This window comes from Wolffia australiana, chromosome 9 (assembly GCF_029677425.1).
Source record: "Wolffia australiana isolate 7733 chromosome 9, ASM2967742v1".
NCBI lineage: Eukaryota > Viridiplantae > Streptophyta > Magnoliopsida > Alismatales > Araceae > Wolffia > Wolffia australiana.
The window spans coordinates 7,810,682-7,828,380 of record NC_135843.1 but is presented as its reverse complement, the minus strand read 5'-3'; the positions used below and the strand labels follow the sequence as shown (position 1 = coordinate 7,828,380).

At 45.6% G+C, this 17,699-nt stretch overlaps 2 protein-coding genes and 1 long non-coding RNA gene across 3 annotated transcripts; 1 reads left to right on the top strand and 2 right to left on the bottom strand.

Annotated features, from left to right (window-relative positions):
- Positions 1–299: 299 nt before the first annotated feature.
- On the top strand, positions 300–4,821 carry LOC144707691 (uncharacterized). Its single transcript, XM_078580907.1, has 2 exons — positions 300–412; positions 1,007–4,821. Exons 1-2 carry the CDS (start codon positions 319–321, stop codon positions 4,654–4,656), a joined length of 3,744 nt encoding a protein of 1,247 aa, XP_078437033.1. The 5' UTR covers positions 300–318; the 3' UTR covers positions 4,657–4,821.
- A 615-nt stretch (positions 4,822–5,436) lies between these two features.
- On the bottom strand, positions 5,437–8,508 carry LOC144707644 (uncharacterized). The gene is made up of 4 exons (XM_078580866.1): positions 7,344–8,508; positions 7,187–7,281; positions 6,432–6,549; positions 5,437–6,011 (listed from the first exon to the last, which is right to left on the bottom strand). The coding sequence occupies exons 1-4, from the start codon at positions 8,221–8,223 to the stop codon at positions 5,557–5,559; spliced, it is 1,548 nt and encodes a 515-aa protein (XP_078436992.1). The 5' UTR covers positions 8,224–8,508; the 3' UTR covers positions 5,437–5,556.
- Positions 8,509–15,167: 6,659 nt separating this feature from the next.
- On the bottom strand, positions 15,168–16,914 carry LOC144707613 (uncharacterized). Its single transcript, XR_013582492.1, has 3 exons — positions 16,676–16,914; positions 16,432–16,581; positions 15,168–15,370 (listed from the first exon to the last, which is right to left on the bottom strand). It is a non-coding gene; the product is annotated as an uncharacterized LOC144707613 (long non-coding RNA).
- Between the last annotated feature and the right edge of the window lie 785 nt (positions 16,915–17,699).

The window sequence follows — 17,699 nt, the reverse complement described above, 5'->3', positions numbered from 1 at the left end:
GCCGCCGATCAGGCCATGTCCTAAGACTCCAGACCATCTCTTGAATGATAAAATGAATCTGCCATTCATATTTCATACATCTCAAAGATAGTCGATTTAGAGAGAGAGAGAGAGAGAGAGAGAGAGAGAGGCTGTCCGGAAGTGTCGGGGCACGTTTTGAGAGAGAGAGGGGCGAGGTTCCAGCTACGCCGTAGTATTTGCCCGCTATCTTCGGTCAATATGGCTGTCAGCTCCGTGTTCATACTTCGACGATTGTCGTTCATTCTCGTTATACTTCTCGCTAAGACGAAGAAGGTAGAGAGATAGAGAGAGATTGAGATGTTGCACAGGGCGGCGAGCAACGCCTATTCATGGTGGTGGGCGAGTCACATCCGCACCAAACAGTCGAAATGGCTGGACAACAACCTCCAAGGTGAGAATATACTCCCATCTCTCGTAGTTTCTTATCGTCATCTCTTGATTTCTTGAATCTTGGTCGAATATATCTTAATCTCTGCGTCCGTTCTTCGTTGTTCTGCAGGATTCTCTTAAGGGTCCACATCTGATCGTAGAAATCACTAAAACTGATCGTTTTTTAACGAAGTTCTTGTTTGGTTCTTTATTATCATACATAACTCCATCCTGGGTCGCTGCATAATTGCAGAAATCACATAGCTTACTATTTTTTTTTAACATTTCGTTTGTTGTTGTTCATGATTTCCTCCAGGGTTATTTCTACGTTTCTCGTCTGACTCTTCGCTTTTCTCCATGATTCTTTTTGGTCAATTCTATCTAAATTTCTCCTTTGGTTCTTCATTGCTGGTCGCGGTTATCTTCTGAGTCGTTGCATTATCACGAAACGGACGAAACTTTACCGATTATTTTCCAAATTTCTCACATCATTTATCTTCATTGTTCATGACTCTCATCAGGCTCTTCTCATTGACATAAAACTCACGAACTTATAAATTCTTTCGTCGATTTCTTCTCATTTGACTCTTTTCTGGTTCGTCCTCTTCCGCGGCAGATGTGGAGGTGAAGGTGGAGAGCGTGTTGAAGCTGATCGAGGAAGACGGCGACTCCTTCGCGCAGAAAGCCGAAATGTACTACCGCAAGCGCCCTGAACTCGTCAAGTTCGTGGAAGACTTCTACAGGGCTTACAGAGCTCTAGCCGAACGCTACGACCACATCTCCGGCGAGCTCCACCGCGCCAACAAAGCCCTGGCCACCGTCTTCCCCGACCAACTCCAACTTCCCATCGGCGATGGCGACGAAGAAGAAGGCGACGCCACCCACGAAACCACTACCGCTGTTCTTCCAGAAGAAGACCCGGCAAAGGAAACGGCCCAAGAGACGAGCTCGAAAGCTACGTCAATGGCGATGAGCAGAGACGCGGCAGAGGAGAAGATAGACGGGCTTCTCAAAGGGATTCTCGTCCTTCAAACGGAGAAGGAGTTTGTGAAAACCAGCTACGAGAGCAGTTTGGCTAAGTACTGGGACATCGAGAGGAGGATGACGGACATGCAGAAGGAGGTTTGCGGGCTACAAGATCGTTACGGGTTTTCAATGGCCATTGAAGACGACGAAGCTCGCGCTCTAATGGCGGCCACCGCTCTGAAGACCTGCGAGGCCGCCTTGTTCAGTCTAAGGGCGCAGCAGAAGCAGTTCGTGGAGGAGGCGAGCTCCGTCTCAAGCGAAATTAGGGTTTCCAGGAAGAAGCTGGCGTCGCTCAAGGAGATGAAGAGCTCTTCTGTGGAGGAGACGCCGGGGTTGGAGTTGCAGGCCATGTCGGAGAAGATCAAAGAACACTTCGAGAGAGCTTCCGTGGAGGAGCTCGCGGAGAAGATCAACGAGCTCGCGGGGAAGATCATCGCGTTGGAATTGATCGCGTCGTCGCAGACGGCGCAGATCCGACGGCTGAGAATGGACGGCGGAGAGCTGAGGAGAAGCTTGGAAGAGGAGAAGGGGGGCCATGGCGAGAAGATTAGAGGAGCGGAGAAGGAATTGATTTTGCTGGAGTCGCTGGAGAGATCGATTCGGGCGGAGAACAAGAAGCTGCGAGAGGGTTTCTCGGTAGCCTGTCGCGGGTTCATCGATCTTTCCGAGAGAATTCATCCTGCGGATACAAGTTCGACTCTTAGAGAGCATCAGTTTGACGAGCTCAGAGAAGATCCAGATGAAGAAGAAGAAGAAGAAGATGATGATGATGATGATGATAATGGGGGTGCTTCGTTGCTCCAGGAGCATCAGGGACATGGAGAAACAGCGGGAAGTTCGTATTCATCTCTTCAAGATCATCAGATTAACGGGAAAAAGGAAGATTTAGAAGAAGAAGGGGTTAAACTAAGCTCTGGTGATGGCGGTTCTTCGTTGCACCAGGAAGAACATCGCGATGGAGAAGAAGCAGAGAGTTCTTGTTTACCTCTTCAGGAGGGTCTGATGATGGGGCAAAAACAAGGTAATGATGAAGAAAAAGATGGTGGAGGGTCACCTGATGTTGGTATCGTTGAAAAAGCAAGCTCTATTTATGGCGGTTCTTTGTCGCTGGAGGAGAATCAAGGGGATGGAGGAGAAGGGGGAAGCTCCAGTTCATCTCTTCAAGATGATCTTATTAAGGTGCTAAAACAAGATGGTGATGATGAAAAAGAAGCGATCGTTGAAGAAACAAGAACTGGTAATGGTGGTTCTTCGTTGCAGCCTGAGAATCAGCGCGAAGAAGCAGTGGCGGAAACTTCGTCTCTTCAGGGTTGTCTGATTAAGGGGCTTACACAATATAATAATGATCAAGAAGAGGGTATCATTGGAGAAACAAACTCTTTTAATGGCGGTTTGTCGTTGCATCAAGAGCATCAGCGTGATGAAGCAGAAGCAGTAAACTCTTATTCATCTCTTCAGGATCCTCTCATTAAGCGGCATAATCAAGATACTGAAGATATTGAAGGCATCGCTGAAAAGACAAGCTTCGATGATGGAAGTAGTTCATCGCACCAAGGGCAACAGCACAGTAGAACGGAGGCAGGAAGCCCCTGTTCATTATCTCGTCACGGACATCCGATGAATGAGCAAAACAAAGATCATTATGAAGAAGAGGGTGACGTTCTAAAAACAAGCTCTAATAATGACAGTTCTTCCTTGCACCAGGAGCATCACCGTGACGAAGCGGAAGCGGGAAATTCTAATTCTTCTCTTCAGGATCCTCTCATTAAGGGGCTTAATCAAGATAATGAAGAAGAAGAAGAAGGAATAACTGAAAAGACAGGCTCTAATAATATGGACCGTTCTTCATTGCACCACGAACATCCGCGCGAAGAAGAAGAAGAAGAAGAAGCGAGCAAGTCCGGCTCATCTCTTCAGGATCCTCTGATTAAGGTGCTAAAACAAGATGATAATCCTGCGGAAGAGAGTGTTGCAGAGGAAACAAGGTACACTAATGGCGGTACTTCTTCGCACCAAGAAGAAGAAGATAATTCTGGGAAAACTCGCGAAGCTTTCAGGACACTGAGTTACGGAGATCCAGCGGAGGAGAATGATAATACCAACAAAGAAATAAAAAGAGAAGAGAAAGACAAAGGCGGAACAGAAGCTCAGCCTTATTGGACGCCAGAACCAGACTTCCCCAACCTCTTTCAAAGACCAGAGCTTGCACACGACATCGAAGCGCCGACAATACAAAGCTTCGTCTCGTTCCAAAACAGAACCCTCGAACCTTCACCTGAGAAGAAGACGAAGAAAAGAGACGACGCAGACAAAGAAGAAGAAGAAGAAGAAGAGAGGTCGTTGAACTTGCAGCAGCTTCTCCAGGGAATCGGACTAGAGGGAAGAGAGAAGCTCTTCTTGGCGGAGTACACTTCCATTCTAAGAAACTACAAGGAGACGAAGCGGAGCTTGAAAGAGACGATGGCGGAAATCAGAGCGAAAGACGAGGAGATCGTCTTCCTCCGCGCGAAGCTGCAATTCCTCGAATCGAGCTCCCCCGCCATGGAAGACTCCAGCTCGGAGCTCGACCTCCGTCTTCCCGACGACCCGGGCACGCCCAACGCGGTCGAAGCCAAGTTCCGCCGCGACATGGACGAAATCCTGGAAGAAAACCTCGAGTTCTGGTTAAGATTCAGCGAGTCCTTCGAGAAGCTGCAGGCAGTCATCTCGGCGTGGAGAGAACTCCAAGCGGGAGTTCACGAGCTGGGAGGAGGAGCAAGACTGAAGAGCTTGGAGGAGATTAGAGGGGAGCTGGCGGCGTGGGGGGAGGAGAGCGTGAAGTTAGAAGAGGAGCTGGGAAGGAGGTTATCGTCGCTGAAGAAGATGGAAGAGGAGATGGGCACGGCGGAGTTGAGGGGGAACAGGGCGGGGAAGTTGAATGGGGAGGTGAAGGGGATGGAGAGGGAGAATAGGAGGGTGGGGGAGGAGATGGCGGGGGGGCGGCGGCGCGCGGCGGCGGCGCGGGCGGAGGTGGAGATGGCGATGGCGCGCGCGCGGAGAGCGGCGGGGATGGTATCGCCGGGCAGGGCGCAGCCGCACTACCAGTTCAAGTACTTAGCCGCGAGGACCAAGGTGCCGCTCAGATCGTTGCTTCTCTTCGGGGCCAAGCCGAAACCCAAGAAGCCTTCTTCCATCTTCTCCTGCATGAACCCCGCGCTGCAGAAGCAGTACAGCGACCTCGCTGCCGCCCTCCCCCCCTAGTGAGAGAATCTTAGCGAGAGAAAGAGAGTGGGTAAGTGAGAGAACGCACGGTTTGGCCTGTTAACTTATTCTTCATTCTTGAGCTCTCGAGAAGACAGACAGACAGAGAGATAGCCATATTTTTAGCTGTAGGGAGACGGAGAAACAGTCTGATTTCATTCGATTCTTGTACTCTTCCTTTCCGGAATTCAAATATGAAATTGGGTTTATCTTCCGTTTGTTTTGTTGGCCCTTCTTTGTTTTCATGAAGGCTTATCAAAGAAACTGAGATCTTAACCAAGAATATTGTTTGAGTATACTTGTTTGAATCTTTAAAAACTGTTGAAAAGAGTCAGCATTGTTATAGGAACGCTGTACTTTCTTCAATTGGCCTATACTGTTCCGGTTCGTCCCGGACATGGGCGATAGACTGGAGGGGACGAATTTTTCACCCGGTACAAAAACCGTCCCGTCCAGTCCTCCCTGGACGAATTCCACGGGACTACATCTCACCTATCGGATGTGAATCCGGCAGTTTTTCATCAAGATTCGTCCGTCCATCGTCTAAGACCTCCAGACGGACGGCTTTTTCGTTAAATGGGACGAAAACCGTCCCGTTCGATGGTCCCCGGGACAAAGGTTCATCCAGAATTACATCTATATCCTTGGATGGGTCAATTTTTTCGTCCCGGGTCGAAAACAATCATCCTGTCCACGTCCCTGCACTATACTTGGCCATTAACATTCAAACGGCTGCTTTTTATGGATAGAGAAAGGAGCAAGAAAAAGAGGAACTAATCAGAGAGAAGAGAGCACGATTTCATAATGGGCCTTATTGGGCCAGAACTCGTCCCTAGGGGCATCTTTCCTAACTTGGGGGTAGAGAATAAAATATGACGCATGCAAAAAGGTGGGCCCGGCCTACACGACCGTCGACCCCGCATGCTGCTGCATCAGACTATTGTGAGCCGCCACCGCCGCGGCCGCCTCCAGCTCCGCCATAGCACGCGAGTTTATCCCCCCTTTCGCCGCCAATTGCTGTTGCAGCTCGCCCCGCGTCGTCAACTCTCCCAGCGCCGACTCTCCTCCCAGGACGTAATGAGAATTGGCATGCTGCAGCTGCGACGGTGGCGGTTGCTTGGGAAATTGGGCGGCCGCACCTCCACCGCCGGCTGTTCTGATATGGACGGTCGTCCGGGATTGGACGGCTCGGATCAACGTCGCCGCCACCTCTGGGGAAGCAATTCGGGCGCCGGCGGCGATGGCGGCGGCATGCACTAATGGGTTTGGGCCAGACATTCGCGGCGTCTCGTGTAAATCCCCCAACCTCCTCCCGCCATCTCCTTCCCCTGTCACCACCATCCCCTTCATTGGGACTGTCGCAGAGAGCCAAGAGAGTGTCATTCCAATATGATTATAATCATGATGATAGGATTTGGCAACATGATGAAGATTCTGATGCTGCTGATGAAGTTTGTTACATAATGAGGAGACCAGAGGATAATGATGTTCATGATGATGATCATCATACAAATGATAATCATGATGATAATCTCATGTCGTGGAGAAGAACTCATCACGAGAAATGCTGCTGCTGCTGATTATGATGATGATGTGAAGATGATCAAGATATGATGATTATGCCAAGAGCATGGTGACAGTAATAAAGAAAACGTTCATGATGGTGATCATGGCGATGATCATGATGCCACATTGATGACTACGATGATGATGGTGGCAGTGGTGATGATGTCAAGACAATGATGATGATATTGATCGTGAAGAGAAACTCGTACCTGAAGACGGGGTGCCACTGAGAGTGGGCACGTTAAAAGCTTCAGCCACCGCTTGAAGTGCTGCCACCTGAGCCTCTGAAAGCCCCGTCGAGCTTGATCCAGCTAAGGCGTCCCATTCCTACAGAAACAATCCGCAAAAACATTGACATAAATTATCATAAACCACACCCATCCCATCATCATCATCTTATCAAGATCATCATGCTCAACATCATCTCAGTGATATCGGCATCATAAACATTTTCGTCATCATAATCATTATGCGCCTGTCATCATCATCACCCATCATGATCATCGTCCTCCCGTCACTCGCAAAGACATGAACGTCAACAGCAGCAGCATCATTGTCATTAACATCATCATAATTAAGAATATTACCATCATTTCCTCTATCATCTTCTTCATCATATCCTTAACAATGCCACCAGCATCGGCAGCAGTATCATCACTATTGTCGTCTAATCATCATCGTCTCATCAAGATAATAATCCACAGTATCTTCATCATCTCATCCTCAAAACCACTATGAATACCTCGACATCATCATCAGCAGCAGCAGCATAAGCATGCTCATCACGTTCGTCATCCTCTCAGTCATCATTATCTTCATTTACATAAATTACATCCTCATTCTCAACATACATCGACTTATATTCGTCAAAATCAAAATCATCACCCCCAGGAACATCCTCATCATGCTAATCATCATCATCATCATCATCTCGTCAAGACTAAGAAAGAAAAGAGAAGAAAACCTGTTCCCGGGCTGCATCCGGGTCCCCATCTCCCCCAACTTGCACCTTCCTCCTGCGACCTCCGTTTTCCTCAATCGTCACCTTCTGCGAAGAAACTGCAGGAATAAAACTCAGGGCCCTGCAACATTCACCAAAACCCCGACTTCCCAAAGCCCACCTTCGCCGGAGCTTCCCCAGCTCTGGCTGGCTCTCTTCGCCGCCATCACCTTCTGCGCTGCCTCCTTGATCGCCGCCATGGCGACATCGAAAACCTCGGCCGACGAAGACCCCTCCTCCGCCAGCTTCATCCCCTCTTGCTGAAGCCTGCTGAACCGCCACGAAGCCGCCGGGTGCCCTGGCTCGCCGCCGTCGAGCTTCGAGCCCGTCGCTGGAGAGCCGGCGGCTCGGCCGGGCCGCCTCCCCGAGCCCGGCGGCTCGTAATTGAGCTCCGCCCCTTGAACAAACGGGGGGTGGTTGTGCTCCCTCTCGAAGCTCGCCACCACCCACGACCCAGAATCGAGCTTCTTCACCACGAGCCGGGCCAAGCAGCCGACCCTCGTCAGCGCCCTCGACCGCTTCGTCCTGCCGAATTTCCTCACGTAGAAGCCCTCCTTGGAGCAGACGAATCGCCGGCAGACGATGGACCCGTCGCGGGCTCGCCTGCACTTGCTGATCCTCACCGTGAACCCCGTCGCCTTCGCGTAGGCGTAGTAGAAGGCTCGGGCCGCTTCCTCGGAGACGAACTCCAGCCCCTGATACGGCTCCGCCATGGATTTCATCTCCACCTTGGAATCCTCGGTCTTGAACTCCATTTCTTCCGAGTGCTCTGCGAACGGGTTCGCCTCGTTGGAGATGAGCTCCCTTCGATCGTAGCTCTCGATCATGTCCCCGTCTTTTCTGGAGGAAATAAGCGGACCCTCTTCCTCTTCTTCTTCCTCCTCCTCCTCGTCTTCTTGTTCCTCGTCGTCCAGGCCGTCGTCCCCGAAATCCGACTCGTGGAGGTCGTACTCCAGGGCCATGTCCGGGTCGAGAAGCTCCGCCTCGATCGAAGACGACATCGAAGAGAGCGATTTTCTCGATCCTCACAGCATGTAGAAGAATCGAAAGAGAGGGTTTTGAAATGGGAAACGCCGAATACTTGCTAGCTCAGCATCTGGTAAGCTTCGGAGGAGCTCCGAACAACGGGATGAAGAATGGAGATCATCGGAGGAATGTTAATGGTGGGCTCGCAGCGCCCGCCGAGGAAGAAGGCGGAGAGGAGGGAATTAGGGTTTCGAATTTGCCATGTCGAAGTGGGGGAGAAGAGAGGAAGATAAGGGGAAGAGACACAGCAAAAAAACGAAGGTTTTGAAGCTGTTTTTAAACTTTCTTTCTCTGTTCTTTCCACTTGGAATTTCTTTGACGATGGATGGTTTTTAAATAAACCCAGATATTTTCGACATAGTACTCTTTGACCCTTTTAAATTCAATGAAAATTGATTATCGTCATGCATATTATCCATAATTATTTATCTTAAAATAACATGCATATAGGAAACTATGCGTTTATGATGAGAGGAATAAATGTGCGTAAAATAAAGGTTATCATGCATTATTTTAATCAATATAATGCATAAAATGATTATTGGTGCATGCAATCATGTCCGCTTCTTGAATTATTGCTATTACATTATTAATGGCTTCATATAATGGCCTACAAGTGACTGAAACCAGGCATGAACTGAGATGTAATGAATGCCCCACCTCAAACCTTTGAGGGTTTTGTATGACATCCTAGGGACCCAGGACAGTTAACTAGAGCTCATGGCTTTCAATACTGAAGAATATATTTTCATATGCTTCATGACCTAAACATTGCTTGATTCTTCCTGAATAGATTCCATTCTCCCATCATGAGTTACTTTGAAACTATAGTCTTAACTCTTCATGCATCTCAGTGTTCTAAATACGATGTTAGTAAATGTTCTAGGTAGATTTAAAGAAAGTTCACCTCAACTAAAGCAGGGGTCAGTATCTGCCTTACACAATTAAGATTGTAGCATGTAGAACAAGTATCACTCAGTAGTAAATAAAATTAGTTTTGAATTGATAAATACAATGTGATGTTCTGCCACATACATAATTAGCATTGGGGAAGCATCAGAAAAAGTATGTTGATTACTTTACACCAAATATCCCACATTGTCTTTTTTTTGCTTTCATTTTTGCCCCATGTTTTTTTATATACCAAAGCATTCACAAATGTTACATGCCCTTGACATTTACCATATGGTTTTTCTAATTGATCAATACCACATGGTTTTCTGCCACAACATTGGGGATGAATGGGGAGAAGTATGGTAATTTTTTTTACACCAAAAATTTCAAACGGTCTTTTGTTGCTTTTATTTTCCACTAATGCTGCATAAATTTTTACATTTTCTCCACTAACAAATATCCGTAGTTTGACTTACATCGCATTCCATTAAGCCATATTTTTATGGTAGATAGGTAGCAGCTAGCCATCCTAGCCTCATCTTCTAAAGTATCTTCATAGAAGGCTTGATTATACTCCATATGTTTCCTCCATCTTTCATTCATAAGGCATATTTTATGTTGGTATTTCCTTTTTTCCCATCCTTACACTGCCATTATAACAATCTATCTTCAGTTCTTACTTGTTTTGCATCCTTGCAAATGAACCATGCAAACCATGTTGGGGCTGAGGAGCTGAATTTTAGGGTGTTAAGTTGTCATTCATAATTGAGTAAGCCAATAGTATTTATATTTCACCTTAATAATGATAATATTCCCGTAAGGGAGTCGCTTTAGGGAATAAAAATTAAGGAATTTAATGTTTCTATAAGTGGAGATTAGGTGTCTCTATAAGTAGAGAAACATATGAATGATGGTTAGATAAGAAGGTGGTAATTGATAACTATAAATATGTAAGTAAAAAAAAGGAAGGATGTAAGGCCATAGATATAGAGATGGATTGCAAGAGGGATGAAGAATATATACTGAAGCAATGATTAAAGGAAAATATTATGGTTATTGTGAAACAGATGTATATGGACATAGATATATGAATTTAAATAGCAAATACTTCAAACATTCAATCCATTATACAACACGATTCAATAAACATTGTGTTTACCTATCTCCATGATAATATCAAAGTTATTAAAGAAATATAATGCATATTCAATAAATGTCTACATTGAAATGTCAAAATTTTCATGGTTCTAATCAATTAAAGTACTATAGTAATGATTTTCCCATATGTTTGGTATTTTCTAGAATTTATTATATAAATTTAACTAGAGATGTATTCACATAAGTCATAGAATATATCATTTATCAACCAAGGGAATTAATTATTTATTTTAATGATTTCATAATTTTTAAGAAGATGATGTCAAAGCTAAGCATTTCTTTATTTTTCAAATCAATGAAATCATGGTTACACTAATGATTTAGGCATTTTTATTCTACATTGAGGAACAAAAGAAAAAATGCAGCTGCGGTATTGATGACCATAATTATGTCATGAAATAATCAGGTAACTGCCATTAATCAAATCATTATTTGCAAGCATTAGTTCCATATTTACCATTCAAAGCATGATTTTTACTAACCACACTTGATTCTTTGAATCAAGTGGATTGGATCTTATCTTTCATTTAAATGAGTACAGATTTAGATGCAATCCGACAAGGAAGGCACCTGATTAAGGAGACTGACTTATCCTCTACAAGATGAAGGCCAAATTCTCAAAGGACTAAAGTCACTTACTTGGGCCAATCCTAAAAGCCGAAGAAGCCCAAGAAGCCCACGAGTTGTGCCCAAGAGAGGAAACCTATAAATACTCTTTCAAAGAGTTATTTGAGGTTGTCTGGAATTTCAGCTAAGACAGGTTTAGGGCTTGGAAGAGAGAGTTCTGCAGACTCTCCAAGAGATGATGAGCATTGGAGTTGGGGAGAAGAAGCAAGCTGAGGAATAGCTTGAGCAAGAAGATCACATACTCGCCGAAAGGGTCATGACACCAGGTATGTGTGATTGCTCAGTTTCAGTCTTGTGTAATTCTCCCTCCAAGACAATCTAGGTTGGGTTGGAAAGCACCAATCAGTGTCTTTCCAACATTTCCCACTAAAATTGTTCATTTGTTCTAGGTTAATTTGAAGTTTATTGTTCAAAGTGTTATTGTGTTCCCTCAGTTCATCCAATTCAATCTTCACAAATCATTTCCACCAATCCTTTCCATTCCATCATCATCCATCACCAGATCTTCAAGCAAAGCCCGGTGCGCAGAAGGCCACACACAGAAGGCTGCGCGCAGCCAAGCCAAGTGCGCAGCCCTGCGCGCAGCCAAGCACGCGCGCAGCCCTGCGCGCAGGAAGCCACCCGCAGACAAGTCCACGCGCAGCCCGCACGTAGGAAGCCCCGCGCAGCCCCGCGCAGCCCCGCGCGCAGGAAGCCGCGCACATGAAGCCATGCGCAGCCCCGCTCATAGGAAGCCACGCACAGTCAAGCCCCGCGCACAGCTCCGTGCACAGGAAGCCGCGCGCAGACAAGTCCGCGTGCAGGAAGCCACACAGAGTCAAGCCCCGCGCGCAGGAAGCCGCGCGTAGCCCCGCACGCAGAAGACTGCGCACAGCCAAGGCCGCGCGTAGCCCCGCGTGCTAAAGACTACACACAACCAAGGCTGCGCGCTTGGCCTGCTTTCGCCTAAGTTACAGGCTAGAGCCTGTAACTGAGCAAGTTACAGGCGTGTGACTATAACTGAGCAAGTTACAGGCGAGAACCTGTAACTGATCAATTTTACAAGCGAGAGCCTATAATTGCTGAGTTCCTTCTGAAGATATTTTCTAAACTAAAGCTATTGAAAATCTATCTTTAATATACTTATTGAAGATCATTTCATTACTTATGTGCTTAAGATTATTGTACTCCATTCTTCTTGATCATTATTATATAAGTTGCTCAGTGAACTAAAGTTGAGATTCTACAGACACCTTTGTTGTAGAATCATAGTACTGAAGATCTTAGAATCTATTATTAGGATAAATTATAATAAATTGATAAGACAAGTTAAACTGAAAGAAATTACTTTTTCATTACCTGCTCCTTGCAGTTCGACACCTTACTCGCCCTACGGCTGTGAGGTTAATTTTAATTGTTGACTGTCTCAATACTCACATGACTAACTACTAAAAACCAGTAAAAAAACCCCATAATTTGAGATTATCAGGTACACATTTGCGTGGCCCAATAACTGATTTGCAATCTTTTAAGCATTAAATGATGCCAATTGTTGGACACAAACCCACATGTGTTGTAGAGTTTGAGTGGTTATTATCAAACAAAGCCGAGCATTTTTAGTTGATCAGTTAATCATTATATTATTATTTTTGAGACAGGAGGCACATTTGCCTGGCGGGAGGGGAGAGAAACATGATGTGGCATCATGATTTGTTGGACAACCTGATTGATCATTGCCGGATGACTTTTTTTCTTTTTATGGATTCCAATTTGATGTAACACAAAGAGCGCCAAGATCGACCGGCTCTTGTTACGCCACCGGAAGGGTGGATCAGTCATGTTATGCAATGGAGATGAATAATGTTGGTGATAGTACAAATTATAATGCGACGATGAAATCAAAGAGAAGTATTAAACCTGGCGACGACTGACACCAATGACCAGTAAGTTATGGTAAGTGGAACATGTGAATGCCACTAGGCTCCCCATGACCTAGACAACAGATTGAAGGCCAATGGTGTGAGCACGGCTACTACCACTAGTGCGTGCACCTTTGACGCGCCAACCAAGGTCGTACCGACAGAAACCTATTCCACTGTACGCTACTTCCTATCTATCATTGTCCCAACCCCGGCGGTGGAGACACGCTTGAGAGGTACTAAAAGAAATAAATCAAACATGTAAAGAAACGAGGTAACAGCGTACCATATTAATAACAACCTTGGTGTCCATATGAGTGATAACGTGGCTGGTGGGTGACTAGGTGAGCAGACAGGTGCTGATGACCGGTGGTGGCGAGCGAGCGACGGTGGTGGGTGCTGACGAGGGACGGCGATGGGTGCTAATGAGCGGCAGCCGCGGGGCGGCGTGCAGGAAGGCAGGCGTGCAGGCAAGCGTGCAACGACGACGAGCAGGCGGTGACGCATGGGCGAGCAAGTGATGGCGGCGCGCAATTGGCGGTGCACAAGCATGCAGCAAGCAGATCTGGTGGTCGGGCTCTGGCGGGTCGTGGCGGTGCTTCAGCGAGTCGCAATGGCGCTCCGGCCGGTGGGTTCCGGTAGCGGACCGGCGGGGCTCAGGTAATGGACCAACTTTTCGGCAACAACAGCGCGTCGACCCCGTGGCGGTCACACATGCGGCGGTGTTGTACTGGCAACTGTGCAAAGGTAGTCGCGCAATGGCCACAGAATGTTGGGAGGTAAGCAGCACTACGACGGCTATCATAGTGGACATTTTTTTTTATTATTGGCAAAAACACGGTGCCGGGTACGGCCAACCCTAGGGTTGTCCCCGTAGACCGATCCATCCGTGTCCTGGATGCCACCCAGGAGGGTTTTATTTATTAAGTGAAGTGTATTTCAATGTTTTTAGGCGTGGAGCGAGTATATATATCCCAATTACACTCGGATCCCACTCGTCCACGCCCATAGTTTAGAAAATGAAAAAAATACATAACTGATACCTTGCAGGCGCTTGGGGAAGTGTGGTCATCATCGTCCCTCCAGAGCCACCCCGCGGTATCGGTGTAGGTCGGGAGAAATCCTTGCCTTCATGTCATCAAGCGGGGGCTGAAGTGCGTGGGGGGCGATAGTCGGGGCTGTCATAGTAGACATGGTTGTTCTGTTCTGTTCGTTCAAAACGAACAAAAAATTCGCACAAACGAACCGCACAGGGGTGTGTTCGGTGTGCTGTTCTTTTTATGTGCGAAAATTCGAACAAATGTTCGAACAATTCGAACAAACGAACAAAATTTGCACAACCGAACAAAATTCGAACATCCGAACAAATTCGCACAACCGAACAAAATTCGCACATCCGAACAAATTTGCACAACCGAACAAAATTCGCACAACTGAACAAATGCGAACAAACGAAAAAATTCAAACAAACGAACAAATTTGAAACATACAAACAAATTCGAACAAACAAACAAATTCGAACAAAACGAACAAAACGAACAAATTTGAACAAGCGAACAAAATTCGCATAGAAAGAACATATTGTTTGGAAAATGCATAAAATGGTATAAATTGCAAAAAAATGTTATGCATAAAGTATAATTTACTACGAATAATCTAATTTAGTATGATGTTATCTTAATTTACGGATCGCAAGTCATGAAACACAATAATCGATATAATATTTTGAGCATAAATATAACAGTCATTTAATCTTGTGAGAATGGCATTTATGCCATTGTTGTAACTTAGATTTAAGAAAAAAATTTGGAATGATTTATCGAGTTCATTTAGCAATTTAATCAGAGGATGAGATTGTACTAAATTAATTTTGGTAATTCACTTCATTTCATTGGGGGACATAACTGAATTCATTCGTTCTAAAAGGGAAGGAATTAATTAATTTTATACATTTTTGAGAATTAATTTCATTAAAATGACATCCATGAAACAGAGTGTACTTCCATATTTTCTAGGACTTGGTTAGAGGGTATAACGATTAGGTTTCAATAAAAATATATTTAGGTATTTCTACAATAATAATAAAACTTTTGTTAAGTTCTCATACGGTAACAAATTCAAGATGCCGTTTTTTAAAACAAATGTTAAGTGTTCCTAGTTTTGTCAGGAAAGGGAGAGGGAGAAGGAGAGGGAGAGAGAGTGAAAGAGAGAAGAAGAGGGAGTGCGTGAGGGTGAGTTGGGGAGAGGAAGACAGAGGGAATGAGAGCGACGGTGAGAGTGTGGTACGGTGAATTGTAGAAGGAAAGGGATAGGGAGATAGAGAGATGAAGATAAAGGGGGGATTTAAGACAGAGAAAGGGAGATCCGAACAGAATGAACAATTCGCTCAAGTTCACACCAAACGAACAGAACTACCACCCCTGCTGGCTGCTGCAGGGCCAGCCTTAATGGGCTTTTGGGCTGCCGTTTCTGGCGTGCCGAACACGTTCCAGAACCTTAGCCTCTCGTCCCCTGCCGCTGACGCCACGGTGTAGCCATCCGGGCTCTTCACGCACAAAGAAATAAAATAAAATCAGAATTAAAAAAACAGGTCGAAAGATAATCATATATAAGAAAAACGAAATCAAAAGGTACTGAGATGAGATTAAAAAAAACATATTAAAAGTAAAAAAACAGTAGAAAAAGAAAAGAGAAGAAAAAAATATCAAAAGAAAAACAATCAGATCCGAAGGCGAAGGATCATGCTACTGTTTTTTAAGGGCGACAAAGTGGAGAAGATCAGTTGACAGAGAAAAACACGAATCGAAAAACGATCAAAAGAAGACAGAATACAGAGAAAATGCCAAAAGAAGATAGAAAACAGATGGAAAACAAAAAAAGAGAGATCAGAAGGATCATTCAAGCAAGAGGAAGAAAAAAAACAAAAAAGACGGAAGAGGAAAGAAAAAACAGATCAAAAGAAGGCAGACGCCGAAAAACAAAATTCAGAAGAGGAGAAAAAAGACGGAGCAAGAAGAGATGTAAAACAGGATGAGAAGAGGGAAAAAACAAGATGAGAAGAGGGAAAAACAGATCAGAAGAAAAATAAAGACCAAGTGCTGAAGGAAAACGAGAAAAACGAGATTCGAAAGGATTAAGCAGACTGTATTCCGTAGAAAAATATCAACAAAAAGACAAAAAAAAGAAAATAAACAAAAAAACCGATAGAGGAGAAAAGAACAGATAGAAAGAGGATCAAGATGAGAAATACACTGAAAAACAGCTTCAAAACGGAGCGAAAACATCGAAATATCAAGATCAGAATAGCGAATTAAACAGAAAAAAAGAGATCCGAAGTGGAGAAAGACACAGATCAGATGACAGAAGAAAAACAGATGGAAAGAGGATCAAGATGAGAAAGACACAGGATCCGAAGATTGACAGAGAAAAACAGATCGACAGAGGATCAAGATGAAAAAATAAGGTCGAAAATCAAAAAAACAGATCGGAAGTGGAGAAAAAACTGATCGAAAGAAAATATCAAAAGAAGAGAAACAAACAGCTCAAAAAATAAAAAAAATCAAGATGAGAATCAAAATCGGAGAGAGAGGGAATTAAAATCAGCACCTGCGCGAGGAAGAGGACGCGGGAGGTGTGGCCGGTGAGCTCGGCCATCTTCACCATGGAAGGATACTTCCAGAGAGTGAGCTGGTTGTGCGTGAATCCGTGCGAGCTCAGCAGCTCCCTCTCGTGCTTGCTCCACTCCAGCGCGCACACCTGCGACCCCGTGTCCAAGCAAATGCATCGATTCAAAAAGCTAAAACGAGACATACAAGATAGATTTTTCCCGCAATCAAAAGGGCGAGGATACCTTAAAATGTCGGGAAGCTCCGTGATTGAGAGAGCAGAGAGCAGAGAGCAGAGAGAGGTGAGACTAGAGAGTAGAGAGAACGAGAGAGAGAGACTCGCGAGAGCTTTCTACAGGCCGTCGTCGAGTTAGAGGCAAACGAGAGGCGTGTCTACATTCCGCCGTCGAGACTAATAAGAGCTTGAGAGAAGGAGAAAATGAGGTAGAAATCGTAGAATGGGGGAGGCAAAGCGGGAAGCATTCATCCTAAGTTCTAAGTTTCTTAATTTGTATAAAATACTTTGCAAATAAATTCGCACAAATCGAACAAAGCGAACCGCACACGGGTGTGCGCGAAGTTCTGTTCGTTTCCAGATTTGTTCTGTTCGGAAATCCAAACAGAACGAACAATTCGCTCAAGTTCGCACCAAACGAACAGAACTACCATGTCTACGGCCGTGCGATGACACCGCGAAGGCGGGTGCGTGACGACGGGCCCGCATAAGCAGTCACGCGACGAAAGTGCGCAGGAGGGCGGCCCGTTTGGCGACCTTCTCTGGCAATCGGTCGGACGGTGACAGCCAGTTCTCCGATGGCAACGGCGGCGCGGGTGGTCATGACAGCAGCGCAGATGGCCGTAGAAGGAGCACGTAAGTGGCTCGGTCTTCTTGCGGCACTGGTGGCTGGCAGTCTGAGGATGGCGGCGGGGCCGGCCTGGTGCTCCTGCGATGGCGGGGCAACGAGTTCCCTCCCGACACTAGGTCACGAGGGAATTTCATAATTTCGAGCTACACTCTGGGAAAAAAATAACTAAGAAGACATCCAAGTAAAAAAACATCAATAATCACATTATTTTTCAATTTTTTCTTCTCTCTCTTCCAATGGGTACCCTCCCTCTTAAAGGGGGTAAATATGGGCCTTCCCCCTTAGAAACGAAGGGGAGAAGGCCGAAATGAAGGGTCCTAGGACCCCCTAATTAGAGAGAGTCCCACAAACAGCCCCATCTTAACACCTTAAATTTGATACTTAATTCAAGCAATTAGCACAA